Source organism: Prinia subflava, chromosome 27 (assembly GCF_021018805.1).
Source record: "Prinia subflava isolate CZ2003 ecotype Zambia chromosome 27, Cam_Psub_1.2, whole genome shotgun sequence".
Lineage (NCBI taxonomy): Eukaryota > Metazoa > Chordata > Aves > Passeriformes > Cisticolidae > Prinia > Prinia subflava.
In genome coordinates, this window is record NC_086273.1 from 1,500,935 (window position 1) to 1,519,935 (window position 19,001).

General features: G+C 50.1%; 1 protein-coding gene and 1 long non-coding RNA gene across 5 annotated transcripts in view; one reads left to right on the plus strand and one right to left on the minus strand.

Annotated features, from left to right (window-relative positions):
* The window catches only part of LOC134562460 (uncharacterized), a 27,455-nt gene extending 18,355 nt beyond the window's left edge, over nucleotides 1–9,100 (plus strand). Inside the window, exon 3 of one of the 3 annotated variants that reach the window (XR_010083163.1) lies at nucleotides 5,217–9,100. This is a non-coding gene — a long non-coding RNA (uncharacterized LOC134562460). The remainder of the gene's footprint in view (nucleotides 1–5,216) is intronic. The other 2 variants (XR_010083164.1, XR_010083165.1) reach the window with 2 other exon arrangements.
* Nucleotides 9,101–9,238: 138 nt separating this feature from the next.
* Nucleotides 9,239–18,923, minus strand: LOC134562399 (toll-like receptor 13). Of its 2 annotated transcripts, none has more exons than XM_063419780.1 (2): nucleotides 18,811–18,923; nucleotides 9,239–17,967 (listed from the first exon to the last, which is right to left on the minus strand). In XM_063419780.1, the coding sequence occupies exon 2, from the start codon at nucleotides 17,943–17,945 to the stop codon at nucleotides 14,676–14,678; it is 3,270 nt and encodes a 1,089-aa protein (XP_063275850.1). In that variant the 5' UTR covers nucleotides 17,946–17,967; nucleotides 18,811–18,923; the 3' UTR covers nucleotides 9,239–14,675. The 2 variants fall into 2 exon arrangements, with proteins under 2 accessions (XP_063275850.1, XP_063275848.1); XM_063419778.1 differs by having other exon boundaries at nucleotides 18,755–18,889.
* Nucleotides 18,924–19,001: the final 78 nt, after the last annotated feature.

Consider the following 19,001-nt stretch of genomic DNA (forward strand, 5'->3'; position numbering starts at 1 on the left):
ACTGCCCTCTGCACTCAGCAAAGGATGGAGACTTTCCTGAGCCCTCCTTTTGCTGCCAAGGGATTTATAGAAACTTTTCTTGTTATCTTTAATCACACTGGCCAAATCAAGTTCTAGTTTGGCTTGGGCCCTTCTAATTTTCTTGCTATATCACCTCACAACATCTTTGTAATCCCCTAAGTTTTCTGTGTCTCCTTCCAGAGGTGACACATGCTCTTTTTTGCCCTGGGTTCCTGCCTAAGTTCTCTCTTTAACCAGTCCAGTCATTTTCCCACACTGTCTTGTCTTATGGCACATGGGCAGAGCTTCTGGAGATTTAAAATTTCCTTTTAAAAGCATCTCCAGATTTCCTGGATTCCTTTTCCCTTCAGGACTGACTCCCAAAGGGCTCTGTCAATGAATCTTGTAAAAAGGACAAAGTGTGCCCTCCAGCAGTCCAAGGAGACAGTTCTGCTGCCTCCTCCATTCTATCCCCACAGTGGAAAACTATCATTTTTTGGTTGCTCTTCCCAAGACACTCCTGACTGTAACATCACACACCACTCATGAAATCACAGAATGGTTTGTGTTGGAAGGGACCTTAAAGAGCATCTACTTTCAGCCCTCCTGCCATGGCCAAGGACACATTCCACTAGATGACGTTGCTGCAAGCCCTGTCCAAACTGGCCTTGGACACTTACAGTGATGGGGCATCCACAGGTTGCCCATCTCTGGGTAACCTGTACTAGGGCCGCACTACCCTCACAGGGAAGATTTTTTTCTAGAGGCTGATCTAAACCTGCTGTCTATCTGGGGGAAGCCATTCTCCCTCATCCGGTCACTCCAGGCCCATAACCAGGACCCATGGCTGACACCAGTCCTGGAGCAGCTCCATGGAGATCCATTACTGCAGGTGGTTGCCGTGGGCACGAGCTTGTCGGAGTCCAGGACATCCCTCTGGCCGCCCTGGAGGGTTTGGAGACTGGACAGGGTGGTCTGGGATCTGTACAAGGGGGTCAGCCAGCCTCACACAGAGCCCAGGAACACACTGCCTCTGATCCCTGCCATGGGAGTGAATGCCCACATTGTATGAAGAATCACAAGCTGAGAGAATTCAAAATAAGCAGTAGTTAGTTTATCACAGAGTGTAAATGTAGAATCTAGGATTTTTAGTGTATGGGGTTGAAGAGGCAAGATGGAGGAATTGGGGAGTGGTCCTGTCCTTGTTCTTGTACTTTTCCCCCATTTTCTGCTGAGTTGTATCACAAGGATTGGTTTAGAGTAGAAATGACATGTTAACATAGGTAGTAAGTATTGGTAGGATTTTGTAAATAAAAAGTACGTTGTGGACGGTGGTTGGATCAGAGAAATGGTACAAAGGGTCCAGGACCCTCTGACCCACCCAGTCTGCCGCATGTCCTGCTCTGCTGGGGACGCCTGGCAGAGCTTAGGAAGAACTGAGAGATAATGAAGAATAAACAACCTTGGAAACATGCACTAGCGGACTCAGCTTGTCTTCTCTGGCTCCAGCGTGAGACCTTTTGGGCAAGAGAAGCTCGAAAGCCTTATTAACTCGGGGAACAGCAATCCCGAGGAGAATCTCAGGGAACAGCAACCCTGAGACGAGCTGAGGCCTGTAGCAGATCCTGTTGCCATGGCAACCATTTGTGGTCTTGTTCTGAGGGTCAGAGCATCATCCATGGACTCGCTCCTAAATTTTTTGCCTTGGCAACCAAGTCTTGGCCCAGCTGGGATCCTGGATTGCCATGTGTTCAAGACTGAAATATTAAATATCTTCATAAAGGACTTTCACCTATTATAGTAAAACTGTATTACAAAAGCTGCAGAGAAGACCACCAGACCCTGAATGGGGCACTGGCTGAGGCCCTACACTGCTCGCTGCTAAAGGTAAGATAAAGTAACAATTCAGGGCTGGGGACTTTCACAGAGCACAAGCCTAATAACTTCTGAGTGGAAACCATAGGCCCAGGGCTATCAGCTGCCAGATTCCAACAGACCCTCCCACAAAAGGGTGAGGGGCAGAGAGGTTTTGGGTGTATGATGAAAAAGTCTTTGGTGAGAGGCAGTTAGCACCAATCCTCTGCTGTGTAGAGGAGCTCAGCTGTGGGACCCTTTCACCCCAGGAGAAGCTGCATCTACATGAAGAACAGAGGGGTGTCATGGTCCACCTAAGCCCCTCCCCCCCACACACAAAGGAGTCCCCAGACCCTGCACCAGAGCACTGCAGCATGATGCAACAGATCCACGGTGTTGCAAGGGACAGTGTCAAACTGGCCCCCTGCAAGGGAGGCATGTGGGTGTTCCCACCTGCCCAAAACGTGTATTAATGCACCGGACTGTATACTTCTCAGTGTGGCATGGTGGTGTGGTGCAATGTGGCAGCATGGTGGCGACAGGGAGCCCTCACCACCTGTTGGAGTCTAGAACATCCCTCTGGCCACCCTGGAGGGTTTGGAGCCCAGACAGGGGGGTCTGGGATCTGTACAAGGGGGTCAGCCAGCCTCACACAGAGCCCAGGAGGACATTGCCTCTGATCCCTGGCCATGGGAGTGAATGCCCACATTGTATGAAGAATCACAAGCTGGGAGAATTCAAAATAAGTAGTATTTAGTTTATCATAGAATGTAAATGTAGAATCTAGGATTTTTAGTATATGGGCTTGAAGAGACAAGATGGAGGAATTGGGGAGTGGCCCCTGTGCTCCTTGTTCTTGCTCTCATCCCCCATCTTTTGCTGAGTTGGATTTTAGAGATTGGTTTAGAGTAGAAACGACATGTTAGCATAGGTAGTAGGTATTGGTACAATTTTGTAAATAAAAAGTACATTGTGGACGGTGGTAAGGTCAGGGGTACTGTACATAAGGTGTGGGGCTCTCTGATCCGACCAGTCCACTGCGTGTCCTGCTCTGCTGGGGATGCCTTGCAGAGCTGAGAAAGAACTAAGATAAGGTACCCTGCCAGGGAGGCCTGGCAGAGCTGAGAAAGAACTGAGATAATGAAGAATAAACAACCTTGGAAATATGCACTGGCGGACTCAGCTTGTCGTCTCTGGCTCTGGTGTGAAACACTTAGGGCAAAGAGAAGACTGAAAACCTTATTACCTCTGGGAACAGCAACCCAGAGGAAACTGCCAGGGAACAGCAACCCTGGGGGAAAACCTTATTACCTTGGGGAACAGCAACCCCAAGGAGAATCTCAGGGAAAATTAACCTTGAGAACCACCCACAAACATTGAGAGGAGCAATGAGACATCACTTGGACCCCCACAAGGGTGATATGTTTCTACCTAACCCCTGCCCTCTCTCCCTTTTTATCCATTTCCCTTCCCTTCACCCCACACACCTCTTTTCCTTCCTTCCTTCCTTCCTTCCTTCCTTCCTTCCTTCCTTCCTTCCTTCCTTCCTTCCTTCCTTCCTTCCTTCCTTCCTTCCTTCCTTCCTTCCTTCCTTCCTTCCTTCCTTCCTTCCTTCCTTCCTTCCTTCCTTCCTTCCTTCCTTCCTTCCTTCCTTCCTTCCTTCCTTCCTTCCTTCCTTCCTTCCTTCCTTCCTTCCTTCCTTCCTTCCTTCCTTCCTTCCTTCCTTCCTTCCTTCCTTCCTTCCTTCCTTCCTTCCTTCCTTCCTTCCTTCCTTCCTTCCTTCCTTCCTTCCTTCCTTCCTTCCTTCCTTCCTTCCTTCCTTCCTTCCTTCCTTCCTTCCTTCCTTCCTTCCTTCCTTCCTTCCCTCCCTCCCTCCCTCCCTCCCTCCCTCCCTCCCTCCCTCCCTCCCTCCCTCTCTCTGTCACTATTAAATATATCAATATTTTGGAACCAACAGCTAACCCTTTTGGTTTTAGTCAGGTTTTTGGGTTGATTTTGATCCTTTCTGGGTTTGATCCTCTTTCTTTGCACAGACTTAGTTTCCTCTGCTCTTCTGTGTTTATACCAGATTGTAACACGGTGGAAACCTGCACTAAGATTTGTTGCTATTGGATTGGGCCATGGAATTGTAGATTGCTTTGCAAGTGTCATGGTTTAGGAATGGTACTCCCCAATTCAATGCCCCCTCTGAAACTCTCCCTAACCAGATACTGCTTGCTTGCTCCGCCCTTTGCCTCCCCCTTCCTGCTCTGGCAGGATGAAGTTGAGAATTGAAGGCACAAAAAGTGAAAATTACAGGTTGAGATAAGAACTATTTAATGCAAACAGCAATGAGATAAGAAAACAAACAATAACTGCAACAATAATTATAAGAAAAGTATGCAAAAAATGGTAACTCACATTCCAAAGTGCTCAATGTGGACCGCAAGACAATTAACAATGGCAGAAAATTCCATCACGTTTTTCATCCAGAAGCCATACCCTTCTTCTTAGAGGCCAGAGAGAGTCCCTTTGCCCCTCCCCGACAAAAAGATGAGGTGGTATTGAAGCAGAACAAAGACTCCACAACCAAAGGTTATGAAGTAGCTGTGCTTTACTCGACACCCGGATCCACAAGGGATAGCTCCACCAAAGACGTGTGCCCCAAACAGAGCAGGCACTCTGTTCAAATACACTTAAACTCATCCATATTTATCATAGTTTCAACATTGCCTATACCTATTCAGAACTTATCCCCGCCTACTCTCACATTGTATGTTAATCAGCGTTTTGTGCTAATTAAGGTCTGTGCTTGTGCATTGTCTCCTAGTGGTCTTGGGCAGGGGTCACTGGATGAAGTAAAATAGTCTTCCTCGGGTGTCTGCTGGATGAACCCTGTCTTTGCGCAGGCCTTCTTGGTCTCTCGCTGTCCTCTAAGGCTCCTGGGCATAGTCTAAACTACAAATCCAGTTATTTCCAGGTTTTTAGCACTGGTTTCTGCTTATCAGTCTTAAACAAATGGACAAGGTCCTGGTTTTGTATGGCAAAGGACTATCTGTTTTTAACACACTTGATTACACACAGCAAATTATAATCTGTTTAAATTTAGTTATAAGTTCCCTATATCAGTATAGAAAGTGTTAAAGCCCTATCCAAAGCCAGGACAGTATCTACTCCTCTTTCTATACCACCTACTCATGCCCAGATCCTACACCTTCCAACTAAATACATATACATACATACATACATACATACATATATATATATATATATATATATATAAATATACACAAGCACAGGCATCATTTCCATTCTGAATGGCTGGGCCTCCAAGATCTCTGCTGAGTTCATTTAGTCCATGGCTCTGATTTTGTCCATCCTAGATGTCTCCCAGGGCAGGAGGGCTGTGACGCCGTTGGCTGGTTGCAGCATCAGGAGCTCATGACTGGTGTACTGGAGCTATCAATCTTCATTGGCTCTAGGACTTACGGCACAGTGGCAGTGTCATTCAGCACCCAGTGTTATACAATTCAACATCACGGACTGTTCTCACTCGAAGTCAAATCCTCCTGCATTACCCACAAAATGCACCAAGGTCCTTGAGCAAAGACTGTCTCACGATGGGTTTCCCTCTGCTTAAGGCAGGACGGATCCAAACAGTTTTCCTTAATCCATTTCTCATATGCACCACAGGAACTTTATTCCCTTCTGCAGTACATGGATGGTTTTTCTGGGCAGTGCCAGCTCAGTTGGTAGAGCCTGGTAGGTGTTCACTGACCAGGTGGCCTTTGCTAAGTGGAGTTCCTAATGCTTGAAGGCCCCACCCATTGCTTTCAAGGTGGTTTTTAACAGTCCATTGTACCATTGAGCTTTCCCAGGGCTGGTGTATGACAGGGAATGTGGTACACCCACTCAGTGCTGTGCTCTCTGGCCAAGGTGTTCATGAGGCTGTTTTTGAAGTTATGGGAATACACAAGACAGAGAGTCAAACAGACTTGATTAGCATAGCTAGTTTGATAACCAAGATGCCATGGCAGGAACAAACAGAACTGTGAAAATTACAGGAGATGGGATTATACCTGCTTACAGGAAGAGAGAAGATTCAATCAACTTCTGCAAGCAAAGAATTGTTGTAAAATGCATGAGTTTTCTGTGTGATTTTTAACCTGATTATTGTAGTAGAAATTATTAACCTGTTTGAAATAGTATACAAGCTTTTGGGAAACCTGAGTAAAATCGAATTCTGATCACCGAATCAGACTTCCCGTCTCTCATCAATTGCCAATAGAAGTAAGTCCCATTGTTTGAGTCAATTCTTTCAGCGATGCCACATTGCCACAGGGCTTGTTTTTCAAGGGTCAACATGGTGTTCCAGGCAGTGGCGTAATGCATGGGTATGGGTCTCCAGACATCCAGTTGTGCCTTCTACCATTGTCAGCAACTCTTGCCTTGGAGAGGTTGTAGCACTGTGATGCAATTGATCTGCCAGGCCTCCCCAGATTTATATTTCCACCATCGTCCCTCACACCACAGGGGTTTTATCCGCTTGCCCCTGCTTGATCTCAGCACACGTTTCACCGTCATGGATTACCCAGGATATAGTGTCCATGATTAAGTCCACCTCTCAGTCACAATGCATCTGTGTGATACATCTCTTCCCTGATGACCTTAGATGCCTAAGGGGCCTACTGAGCCAGAAATAACTCACCCTGGTGTGGCAAGTCCACATCCACCTAAGACACTTTAATCCTGGCAGCCCCGTCCCCTATCCATTGTTGTGATGCTCTTCACTAGCCAACTCTTGGGTGCATGAGCATCTGCAGGAGAGACTTTTACAGCCAACTTCTCTACCCAGGCAGCAATATATTGCCACAATTCAATAACCCAGATGGGTTTCTCTCTGCACTGCCAATTGGTCTTCTGCATTGTCCAGCCACCTCCACAGAGCATTGCTGCTATGTATGAGTCAGTGGCCATTTCTCTCATTCAGCGATATCCAGCAATATCCAAAGCCAGCTGGACAGCTTTCAGCTCTGCAACCTGACTTGATCCACCTTATCCTTCGGTAACTTCTGTGACTGATCACACAGGACTTCACAGGGCTGCTTTCTGTTTTCTGATGTAGCTGTACAATATCCTCTCCTGAGGTAACCTCTGCAAAGGCTACATGGGGCCACTAAGCCTGTCCCAATGAGGTGTTTTTGCCCTTCATTCCCAGTCAGGATCACTTCAGCTTCATTGCAATACAGTCAGCTGTTGGGATTCCCATCATCCCAGAAACAGAGATGGATTCTACCCCTACATATATTGATGGCATCTGGGTACATCAGGTGCTGGTGTCAAATAAAGCGTTATACTCTTGTGGTGCTGATGTACCTGCCCTCAGATCCACACTCCCCAACAGATCCAATGGTCCCTTTCCTCCACCTGGCTGGAGCCAGGGCCTCTTTAGTTCTGGTCACAGTACCCATTGCTCACTTCTTGTAAATATGACCTGGAGGTCCTTTCAGGAGGATCAGAAGTAACATCAGCCCTTCTATTCTGCCTGAGGACTTGCCCACTGGAAACTGGAGGAGATTTATCTTTGACAAGTTTTCTGTGGTGGTGTTCTTCCTCTCAACTCACCTGTGCTGCTGGGGCAGAGATGGGTTTTCAATTCCACTTCCTCGTGTCCTCTCCATGGTCACACAGTTAAAACCACAAGTTACTTCACAGTGTGTCTCCTCTCACCTGAGCAGGATTTTGGCTGCTCCCAATAGCAGAGACTCTGGTCCATACTGGCAGGATATGGGACATTTCCTCTCTAGTTTGCTTGAGTCTTTCAAATCTGTCAGCAGTGTTGAACACTCTTTCCACAGCCAATGCATAGATTGGTAGAGAGAAGAAAAGATGATCTTCTTATTGCCAAAGCTGGGTAGTCACCTGAAGCACTGTTTACTTTCCTTCTTTCATTGACATCACTGCCAATGATGGTATACAACGATGGTGCCCTCAATGCAAACTTCCACCACATGGACTGTGTGCCCTGGACCTCATCTGGATCTTCCTCCTTGCTGTGAAGACCCTGCTTCCTCCTCATCCCTCACTGAGCAAACTGATTTGGTCTTGGATTTCTTCTGTATAGGGGAAACTGCTCTGAACACATGTTGTTCCTGAGGTTCAGCTGCAATTGGAATGTCCACAGTGCCTGTTGTTCTGCTTTCCTCCTGCCCCCGAGGGTGCTGTGCAGTGATGAACATTCATATATTTTATCACTTTACCAGGGTCCCGTAGTTGTTCAGGCGTGAACTTCCAAACCACTGGAGCAGAGAAATCCTCCAAACACTAGCCCATGTCTATTGGGGTACACAGGACAGAGAGCACTACAGACTTAATTAGCATAGCTGGTTTGATAACCAAGATGCCTTGGCAAGAACAAACAGAAATTTGAAGATTACAGGATATTGGATTAAGTCTGTTGACAGGAAAAGAAGATTGAATCAAACTTCTCCAAACAAGATATGTTGTAAAATGTATGAGTTTGTATGATGTTTAACCTAATCACTGTAGTAAAAAATTACTAGCCGTCCTAGAATACTATATAAGCATTTAGAAATCTCAGTAAAAACTAATTCTGATCACTGAATCAGTCTTCCCGTCTCTCTACCAATTGTCAATACATGTCCTCCCACATTTCATACCACCCCTGACTATCCTCCCTCAGGAAAGATCTCTGAATGGCCTTTCTGAAAATTTCTTTTGTAATTTTAAACATGGTGTGGACCACACTGAGGAGATCTGGCAGACACAGCAACAAGAACATACTTAATACCCAAAGGGAGTTCAAAACTCAAAAGTTGTTGTACCAGGCCTGAAGGAAGAAAAGGGGGTGAAAGGCTGGGAAAAATCATCCTCCCTGTTCCCCCCTCCACAGGCTGGGCATAATTATTAATGGACGCCCAGAGGTAGCACCTGAGGGAAGGGCAGGAGAGCAGCACTGAAGACACATCCCAATTGACTCTCACTGCCCTTGTTGTTACCATGTCATAAACTGATATCCTACTGTACAGCAACAAAGCAATCCTGATCCTGCTCTGAAAAAGAGCATATGGGAATACATACAGGATAAGATACCACACCACATGAACAGACCAAACAACAATGGCTCTGCACATGATACAACAAAAGCTTAGATCACATTTGTTTTCAACTAGCTCTAAACAGGTCTGTTCTCTCAGATCTTTGTGCCTCACATTGGGCAGCAATTAAGGCTGTCATGTTTTAAGAACAGTATTCCATACTTTAATGCTGTAGTAGTTTCACGTTCACCTGTTTCTGTTTGCCAAATTTAGGATCGTGGTTTGAGTGTTTACTCTCTTTTTCCCTCTGTGAGATATGATCAGAAGAAGCAAAGCAGGCCCAAATCTTAAAAAGTGTAAAGATAGATTTATTAACACAGAGACACTAAAAGAAAAGAATGAGAAAATCAAAATGAAACTTTTAAAACACTCTTCCACCACAAGTGTACATTTTCCCCCAAACAACATAAAGAGACAAAACTTGTGATTTTCAGTCAGTTTCACCATTTAAAAATGATGTTTCTTCAGTTCTTTAGGGATAGTAGTCTCTCTTAGTTTACCATGGAATTTCCCCTACTGACAACCTAGAACAGTTCTCTTGTGGATTTGAACTGTCACAAAAACAGTCACCTGGGAAAAAAACCCTGTTTCTGTGAACTCTCCTCCCATTAGCAGTTTCCCAAGCTGCTTATGGACTCAAGTAGACTGCATATTGGAGTGTCACTTTTTAAAGATTAACAACTCCAAAGGCAAAAGATTCTTCATCCCAGGGAATAGAGATATCTTCTCACTTCTTCACTGGCACAGAGGGCTTCTCATCTCTCTTTGTTCAAGCATCTCATGGGATCACAATCACAAATTCCAATTCAGTATTACTCAGTCCATCACAGACACCTTTGCTAAAATCCACAAATCTAAACCATCATCTCCCCAAATGCATATTTTTCCCATGATTTAAAGGGATAATCTACATATAGGGTCTATTACCTTGGCTTGATAAGAGAAAGTCAGCTGAAAATGGCAAACTCCTCAATCCCTCCTCCCAAAAAGTCTTTTCATTCTCTCTCTCCAATGACTTCATGCTGTGTCTTCTCTACTCTGTCCCTTTTCTTCTCACTCAAAGGGAGGATTAGAGTTTTAAAAAGTTTCAATCTGTGTCAGGAAAGAGTTAAATCATGCTGAGAGTCTCTGTCTGTCTCCGTCTCCGTCTCTGTCTGTCTCTGTCTGTCTGTCTTTCTCTCTCTCTCTCCTTCTCTCTTGCTGTGGCTCATGGTGAGGCCGCACTGGGGGGAAGAGCCGAAAGGTTAGAACCCAGAGCGGCCAGGCAGTCAGGAATCATAAATGCTATAAAATGCCTCCTGCCTGCCCCTTTCAGTGATAATCGGGGCGGGCTCATCCCAACTGGGCCCATAGCTATTACCAGGGGGCTGGCAGACCTCTCTCCTGGCTCAGCCGGCTCCGGGGTAGACTTTAAAATTAGCTGATGTTAAGATGCAGCCTCTCCCTCCCCCAACCGGGAGCCAGTGGAGCCCCCAGGAAGGGGAACGGCAGGTCCTGGCCAGCCTGGGCCACTCCAACAGAGTGGCCCCGACTCAGTGTTACCTGCTGGAGAGACAGAAGGAAAAAGGGCTGCCTTGGACACAGTCTCAGCTTTATATGGGTATTCCAAAAAGTCGCATTCAGCTTCCTCATGTGAAATACAAAGTTGTGTTTCGTGTCAGGGAAATAAAAAGAATCTGCATAAATGTAATTGTAGAACACAGCCATGGGACAGTTATAAAGATGAGTTCTAATAAACAACCGAGGAAACCATGGAAGAAGGTTTTTGAACAAACCGTGCTTGCAATTACCTAATATAAATCTCAAGCTATTCTGTAATGTTATAAATGCCAATCCAGTATTCCAACTGAAAATAGGATTTGGTTTATTAAAAATCAAATTACAGAATTTCGGTAAAAAGCCCCAGCAGAGTTACGGTGACGATAAACCCAGGATCGTCAAAGGGTGAACTGGGACGCAGCCTCTAGCGCACTGCAGCCCCCCCAAAAGTTCACAAATTGGCCCCTTTTGGGGTCCAGGTTTTATACACTTTATTTTGCCCCTAGCATAAGATTTCCCCACAGTTTCTTTGTTTCCCGGGACTAGTTATTCAAAGTCATTGTCCTAGTTGGTTTGCTGAAAGGAGTTTCTTCTGGGAGGGAAATGTGCTAATTTTAGTCCTCAGCTGGGTGAATGAAAACTGAGATTTGTGAAAGGCGTTCTCCTCTGGAGGTAGGGGTGATGATGATGCTCTGATGGCTCTGCTGCCCATGGGAGGAGAACTGATTTCTTATCTTAATGTGTCTTCCTTTCTGATGCCAATCTCATCTTCCCGACATCTCATTGTTTCCTCCTGAATGGTGGTTACTGGGTGGTGCCTGCCTCAGAATTTCTTAATTCCGTGGTTGGCTGGAATTTAGGTTACACTTTATATTACATTTTACCAAACCATGATTTTAACATGTTATGATTCATAAAAACATGAATTAACCCACTGTATTTTCACATGTAAGAAGTGTCTTTGAATTATAACTTTTGAAGTTTGTTTTGTATTAAAGAATTTTAAACTGTAGTTTTAGAATGTAAAAAGGCTTTCTCACAGACTGGTAAAAAAACCATCCTGTATACGGAAGAAAAGATTTCAGCTTGCTGATTTATGGTTCCTGAAAAAGGAAAACTGAACATCACTATCAAAGACTGATAGACCTGGAAAACAGAAGCTGGACCCCACCACCTGGGATACATATCCTGGATGTACATCCTGGAATATTGTAATTTAAAATAGACCACAATAGGTATTGAATAATGATGTTAAAAACTGGAAATAGAAACTGCTGAGAAAAGCTTATGAATATGTATGAATATAGCCAATAAAATACCAGCAAGTCCAGCAATCGGTGTGCAGTTGGAAGGGAAAATCCTTCCACTGTACCCAGTGCACTGTCTTTGCTTACACTTTACTTAATAATTAAATTGTATTGTTTTAATTGTAAATTAATTATTAAATTGAATTGCTGCTTGCTATATTGGCCATGTCAAGCATCTAATTTCTAACACTCAGTGGTCAAACCATATGCCAGTAGGTAAGAATTGGCTTCTGAACCCTGTCTTTTCTGAAACAATTCCAAGGTCCTGACAGGGAACTGTTTCCACTTTAACTAAAAACCAAGTTGTGTTAACCCATGACAAATGCTTATACTGAAACCACACTTGCTCTTGCTTCCCTGCCTCCTCCAGCTGGAAGCTCAAAAGGCAAAGATCACAGTTTGACACAAGAATAATTTACTGGAAACAGCAATGAAATAAGAAAACAAACAGTAACAGAAACAAGATTAATGACAAAAAGTGTAAGACAAAGAATCTACATAGAAAGTCTGTGACCATACCAACTGTTCCATGCTTTCTCCTCACAGAAAGAATCCCTTCCTCTCAGAAGCGAGGGAGACAGTCCTTTTCTCTTACCCCTGGCAAATAAGATGGCATGAATAACCTCCTAGAAATAACCACAGCAACATCTCTCAGCTACTGCAAAAAAAATTAACACTATTTTAGCAACTCCGTCCTGGCTGAAACTTGGATGGCCATGCTGGGGAGGAGGCTTCAAAGGGAGGTTAGAAGATGGATGCAAACAAGAGGAATGAGAAGGTCTGGTAGCAGAAGCACCTCATGGGGAGAGACGTGGGAATGGGGCTGTCAGATTGTGCAGGGGAAGGTTCAAGGGTGACCTCCGCATCATAGCAGTGCTGGCTTGGCAACTCCTTTTGTCTCTGCTGCATTGAAGAGGCCAAAATGGAGAAAAAGTGCCCTAAAGGGGAGCGGGGAGGGTGATGATTTTTGCCTCATCCCAGCCCAGCCTGGGAGTGATCTCTGGCACAGGGGCTGCTGCAGGAAGCTACCCTTCCCTCCTCTCCTGCTCCACTTCCTCTCTCTCCTGTCCTGGGGACACAAGGGGTATAAAGATCCCAGGGTGCCACCTGCACAGTTCTTGACTGGCAGCAGATGTGACTCCAAGTTGTCACAGGGCCTGCAGAGCTGCAAGATGCCTCAGCCTGAGTGCCTGGGGCTGCTTGTGTTGGGGTGTCTGGCTGCCATGTCTGGGATGCTGATCTCTGTGCCCATTCTCTCCCAGCCCACATTACCAGAGCAGATCCTGGAGACATTGTTCAAGGGCAATAAAAACCAGTGGCAGCAAGGCCACCAAGGCCAACACCACCTCCTCCCACTCCCATGCCATCCTCCACATGAGTGCTGTTGGCTGTGGTATTGGTCCAATCAGTGCTGGAAATGAAGCTAGGAAGCTGCTGAGATCGACATCCCAGGGCTGTCCCACTCAGCACTGAGCTGGGAATCACACACCCCAGGACTGTGTCAAAGTGCTTCCCAGTTTCTTGGTGCAAGCTGGCCAGTGGATTTCAATTCCAGATGTGTACTTCCCTGAATTTGCAGAGCTATCACAGCTGCCTGGGCAGATGGGGGCTCTGGCTATCACTTCAGCCTGAACCTAGTGCCTCACCCATTGCTGCTTGCAGGGGAGTAATCCAGGGCCCTTGGAAACCCGACCAGCTCTACCATTCTCCACCACTAAAAACAGGAGTTGCTGATTCTTTTCCATAACTCTGTCCCTTCCTGCCAGATCCTTTCCCTGGCTTTGCTCCTTGTGTCATCTCCAGGTGTTTGGCTCATCCTCACAGCGTGCCAGGTTCCTCTCCTACTCCTGCCCCATCTTCCAGTGTGATCCACTGACCCATTCAATGGGAAATATGGAGCCCTGGTCCCACTGGTGCTGCTTGCTCCAACCAGAATCCCCAGGGGCATGTGGAGCCGTAGCTTCAGCCATCTCTGTCCGCACAGATCCAGGTGAAGCAGCAGGACCAACCCCACTGTTGGCTTTGCTGGGAATCTGCATGCGGCCAAGGTGAGCCTGAATGACCCAGTGTGCTTGGAGTGAGTCTAGGTCACCAAGGACTGGGAAGAGGCACTGTGAGAGGGACCAGCATCCATCACTCACTGCTGGTCCTCGAGAGTGTCATGCACCCACTGGCCAGAGGTAAGGGAAGGCTGTTCCTGGCCTGGCACTGCCAGGGTCTGGCTGTCTGGGGATGGGCCTGGGTGGGACATCCCTGAGCACCCCAGGGTCGAGAGCAGAGTAGACCTTCAGTCTCTCAAGACAGAGCAGGCAGAGCCACATCCCGCACCGGGGCAGCAGCTGATGCGCTTGCGGAAGGATGTTCCTGGGCGGCAGGTGCCACAGCTCCATGATAGCAGCCATGAGCCCGCAGCATTGGCCAGCCCAGACACCTGCAGCATGCTCCAGTTTGCCAGCCAAGCCAGGTATATCCTGCTGCCAGTGAGAATTGGGGGGAGTGAGGCAGGGACATGCCCGGGGCTTAGGAGCTTCTGAGTTGGGGGGCAGGAGGGTGCATGGTGGTATGGATTGGTGGGTGCTCCTGTATGCTGCCAGCATTCCCCAGCCCTGGGGTTGCCACTATGGGGAGAAGCGGCCAATTGAGCTGTGGCAGCCTGTGCCCAGGAAGGGCCAGATGTGCAAGAGCTGCAGCTCCTACGTGCTGGGAAAGGGAACTGAGTGATGAAGAATTTGCTGCAGCTGAACATTGAGGTCCATCTTGCCCTCCTCTTTTCCTCCTCCTCTTTCCCATTTTCCTCATTATCATCGTCCCAAATGCACATTTCTCAGAGCATAATCAGGGATTTTGGGACAAAATCACATTTTTTTGATTGGGAATGTCAATCCCAATTGGGATCCCCATTGCACCAGGGTGAGGTTCCTCTAGAGCAGCTGCTCTCTACCCCACAACCTTTCTCCCCCTCCCCTGTCTTCACCTCTTCTTCCTCCTCCTCCTCCTCCTCCTTCTTGTTACCTTCCTCCCCACTGTGCAGAGCACATTGCCAAGAGAAAAGCTGGTGATTTTGGGACAGAAAACTGCTTTTCTGAGAGGGAACCTCCATAGGGGTCCCAGTCCTGTCAGGGCAGTCTCCCTGCCTGCCCCCTGCCTTCCTCTCCTTCTCCTCCTCCACCTCCTTGCTGCCATCATTCCCACTCCACAGGGCACCTTCCCCAGGTAAAAAACGGTGATTTGGGGGCAGAAAGTTGCTTTCCTGAGGGAGAACGTCCCCAGGAGTCCTGGTTACATCAGGGCACCCTTCCTCCCTGCTCCTCCTCTCCCTCTCCTCCTCGTCCTCCTCCCCCCGGCTCAGGGCACACCTGAGCTTTGCCCAGAAGAGGGGCCGTGCAGGGGGCTCAGGGGGCCAGCGCAGGTGTGTGCGCCGCAGCAGCACACGGCGCATGCGGTGGAAAGCCGAGAGCTCAGCCTCAGGGATGTCCTCGAGAAAGATGAGGACAAGAACATCACGCAGCTCATCGAAGAGGCGATAGCTAGCCATCTGGATCTCCAGTGAGCACCACTCGCTGCGCAGGTACCCGCGGCTGACCACACACACTGTGTGCCGGCTGTTGTACACGGCATCCACAATGTTGTCCACTATGGCGCGGCCAGGGCGAAAGTCACGGTGGTGTAGGCAGAGCCGCAGGGCTCCACGCTCCAGCTCAGGCACCAGCTCCTCCAGCACCCACTGCTCATCCCCGGAGTTGTAGGACACAAAGGTGTCGTAGGTGTAGCGCCGCTGCTCCCGCCGCCAGCGCCCACGCGCCCACGCACGCAGCAGGAACAGCTGGTAGCGCAACCGCCAGTAACCACGGTGGTGCAGCAACGGCAGCACCAGCAGCAGCAGCACAGCTGGTGCCGTCCCTGCAAACAGGTACCGCCCCATGTCCAAGTAGCACACACGTGTGTCAAAGCAGTGCAGGTATGTGGAGGCCCCACCCATCTCACCACAGGTGTAGTTATACAGGTAGACCACCTGCACAGGCCCATGCGCCAGCCAGGCGGGCAGCCAGGCATTGGCACAGCTGCAACTCAGTGGGCACTTACGCAGGTCCAGGTAGTGCAGGGCGGGGAGGTGTGTGGCCAGAGTCACATCCAGTGCACGCAGTTCATTCTTGGCCAGGTGCAGCTCCTTCAGTTGCGTCAGGTTGCCGAAGACCTCAGGCCCAAAGCTGCGCAGTCCTGCATTCTCCAGGTTCAGGCTGTGCAGTTGGCTCAGGTTCTTGAAGATGCCAGCAGGCAGGTAGCCCATCCCGCCATTACTATCAGCCAGCGTCAGGAACTGCAGCTGCGCCAGGTCATCGAAGGCATCGGCAGGGATGGCCGAGAATGAGTTCTGTGACAGGTAGAGCGACTGCAAGGCACTGAGGCCCTGAAAGAAGCGTTGCGGGACTACACGCATCCCGTATGGTTGCTGCGCCTGCAGCTTCAGGTCGTAGAGGTTGTGCAGGTAGCGGAAAGGCGGCAGCTGCCGCAGGTGTCGGCTCAGGTAGCGCAGCATGTTGGCACGCAGGTCAAGTACACCCAGTGTCACCTGCACTGGCTGGAATGTGGCCGCCCTCACCTCCAGCAGCCTGTTGCGGTCCAGGTAAAGCCGGGAAAGCCGTGGGAGGCCCTGGAATGCCTTGGCGGCTAAGTGCCGCAGGTTGTTCCCACCCAGGTCAAGGGTCTGCAGGCGGTCAAGCCCCTTGAAGGCACCAGGGAAGAGCACGGCCACACGGTTATTGCGCAGGTTGAGATCTTCCAGCTGGCGCAGGTCGGCAAAGGAGCCAGGCAGGAGGTCGGTGAGCAGGTTGTTGTCAAGGCGCAGGTGTCGCAGGTCACGGAGTCCACGCAGTGCTGCGCGGTGCAACCGTGCCAGCCCGTTCACATCCAGCCGCAGCTGCCGCAGCGCTGGCACGTTGTCAAAGGCACCCGCACCAGCCACTAGGATGCGGTTGAAGCGCAGGGACATATTGTGCAGCTGGTGCAGAACCGGGGTCCCGTTGCATGACGGCAGACGCTGCAGCAAGTTATGCTCAGCCACCAGCTCACCCAGTGCTGCCTGCTGCTCCGGGCTCAGCAGCTGCCCTACGCAGCCCAAATGCCGCAGCCGATTGCCAGACACGTCCAGGGCACCCAGCACCGGACACTTGGCCAGAGACCCATTGGGCATTGCTTCAATCTGCAAGTGCTGCAGTCGCAGCCTCTGCAGCCGTGGTCCTGTTGCTGCTGCATGGCCCATGGTCAGCTGCTGGCACAGGTATTCCAAGTCCTCTGTGTCCATGTGTAGACCTGACACGTCCACATGGCGTGGGGAGATTCCAACTGTGTGCAGCAGCTGCACCACGTCCAGCGAGTTCCCAGCCAGGTGCAGGTGTGTCAAGTTTTGCAGACATAGGCGAGCAAGCAGCACAGGGTCCGAGATGTTGTTGTAGGACAGGTCAAGCACACGCAGCCCCGGCGGCATCACCCCAGGGGTGGCCCCTGAAAGAGCTCCCAGGGAGTTGTTGCAGAGGCGCAGGACCCTCAGCGTGGGCGGCAGCCCTGGCCCCAGTGTCGACAGCATGTTGCCACACAGGTCGAGCAGGTCCAGGTGTGTCAGATTCTGCAAGGCCATGGCCACGGGCTCCAGTGAACTGAGCCGGCCACCCCGCAGCCAGAGTGTGCTGAGTGCAGCCAGCGGCCAGAAAGCCCTGGGGGCCACCTCCTGTAGCGGGTTGTGGTCCAGCCGCAGTGTGCTCAGGTTGCCCAGCCCAGTGAACACATCTGTGGCCAGCACCGACATGTTGTTGTGGGCCAGGTCTAGGTGGGCCAGTGCTGACAGCCCCCAGAAAGCCCCCGGGGCCAGAAGTTCCAGCTGGTTGTGGGTCAGATCAAGAGTGTAGAGCCGTGGCAGATGAGCAAAGGCACCGGGGGGCACCTGGCGCAAGATGTTGACAGAGAGGTTGAGGGATGTGGCAGTGGGGGGGAGGTCCTCCACCGCAGCCCCCACGGTGCTCAGGAAGCGCTGGATGCAGCGGAACCGTCCAGGGTCCCATGGTGCCTGGATGCAGTTGCGGAAGCCGTAGGGAGAGACCCCTGCAGGCACCATCAGTAGCGTCACCAGCATCACCAGCAGTGGGGTGCACATCCTGACACACCCTGGGGAGATCCTGAATGCAGTGGGGGAAGAGAGGGATGAGGCGTGTCCTTGGTACCGCAGAGACCCCCCTTGAGGCCCAGGGACCACACTTGGGGCTCAGGGATCCCCACCACCCTAGGGATCCCCTTGCAACTCAGGGACCCCACCACCATCCCAAAGACCCCACTCAGAGCCCAGGGATTCCTTATGCACACCTCAGAGACCACCATAACCCCAATGTCCATACTCAGGGCCCAGAAACCCCTCATCAATACCCCAGAGACCATCAGAACCCCAGGTCCCCACTCAGGGCTCAGGGACCCCTCATCCACACCCCAGAGACCCCACCAGAACGCCAGGATCCTCATCCACACTCCAGGGACCCACCCACACACTCCAGGGATCCCCATCAGGGCCCAGGGATCTTCTTCAGGGCCAAAGAAGCCCCACACACCCCAAGGACCCCTCGCCCCCCACTCCCCAGGGATTTTGGGGACCCCCCCGCCCCCCATCAAGTTCCAACCGTGCCACTGCCTCCGCTTTGGGTGATTATGGGGTTAGAAAAGGGAAGTCTGGAGTATCACTTTTTGTCACCAGTGTCCCACCCATCTCTCTGTGACGTGACTGGGGGAAGCTCCTGCCTGGACAGATTTCGCGGTCCCCGGGGGCATGGCAGGGGTACGAGGCCACATAGCTGGATCATTCCCCCCGGTGCAGCCCCCCGGAGTCTGGGGGGTCCCTGGGACATCCCCCCACCCCATCCCCCTGCTGCCACGTGCTGCTCGTTGTTCCTGTTCCCCTTCCTCAGACTGAACCACCTGGTTTCGGTTCCTTCGGGGGAAATACTGGGCAGTACTGGGTTAGACTCTCTCACACTGGGTTGTAGTGGACTCTACTGGCCTGTACTGGGCTCTGCTGGGTTGTACCGAGACGTACGGGACTGCACTGGGCGCTCACGGGCCCCGCGGGCTGTACCGGGACAGCGGCGCGGCCCGACGGGGAGCGGGGGGCGTGGCCCGGGTTGGGGGCGTGGCCTACACGAGGACTCAGCCCTCGCCGGGGGCG

Excerpts from the sequence above, each read along its gene's own strand:
- LOC134562399 (XM_063419780.1), bottom strand. The coding sequence starts at position 17,945 with ATGTGCACCCCACTGCTGGTGATGCTGGTGACGCTACTGATGGTGCCT.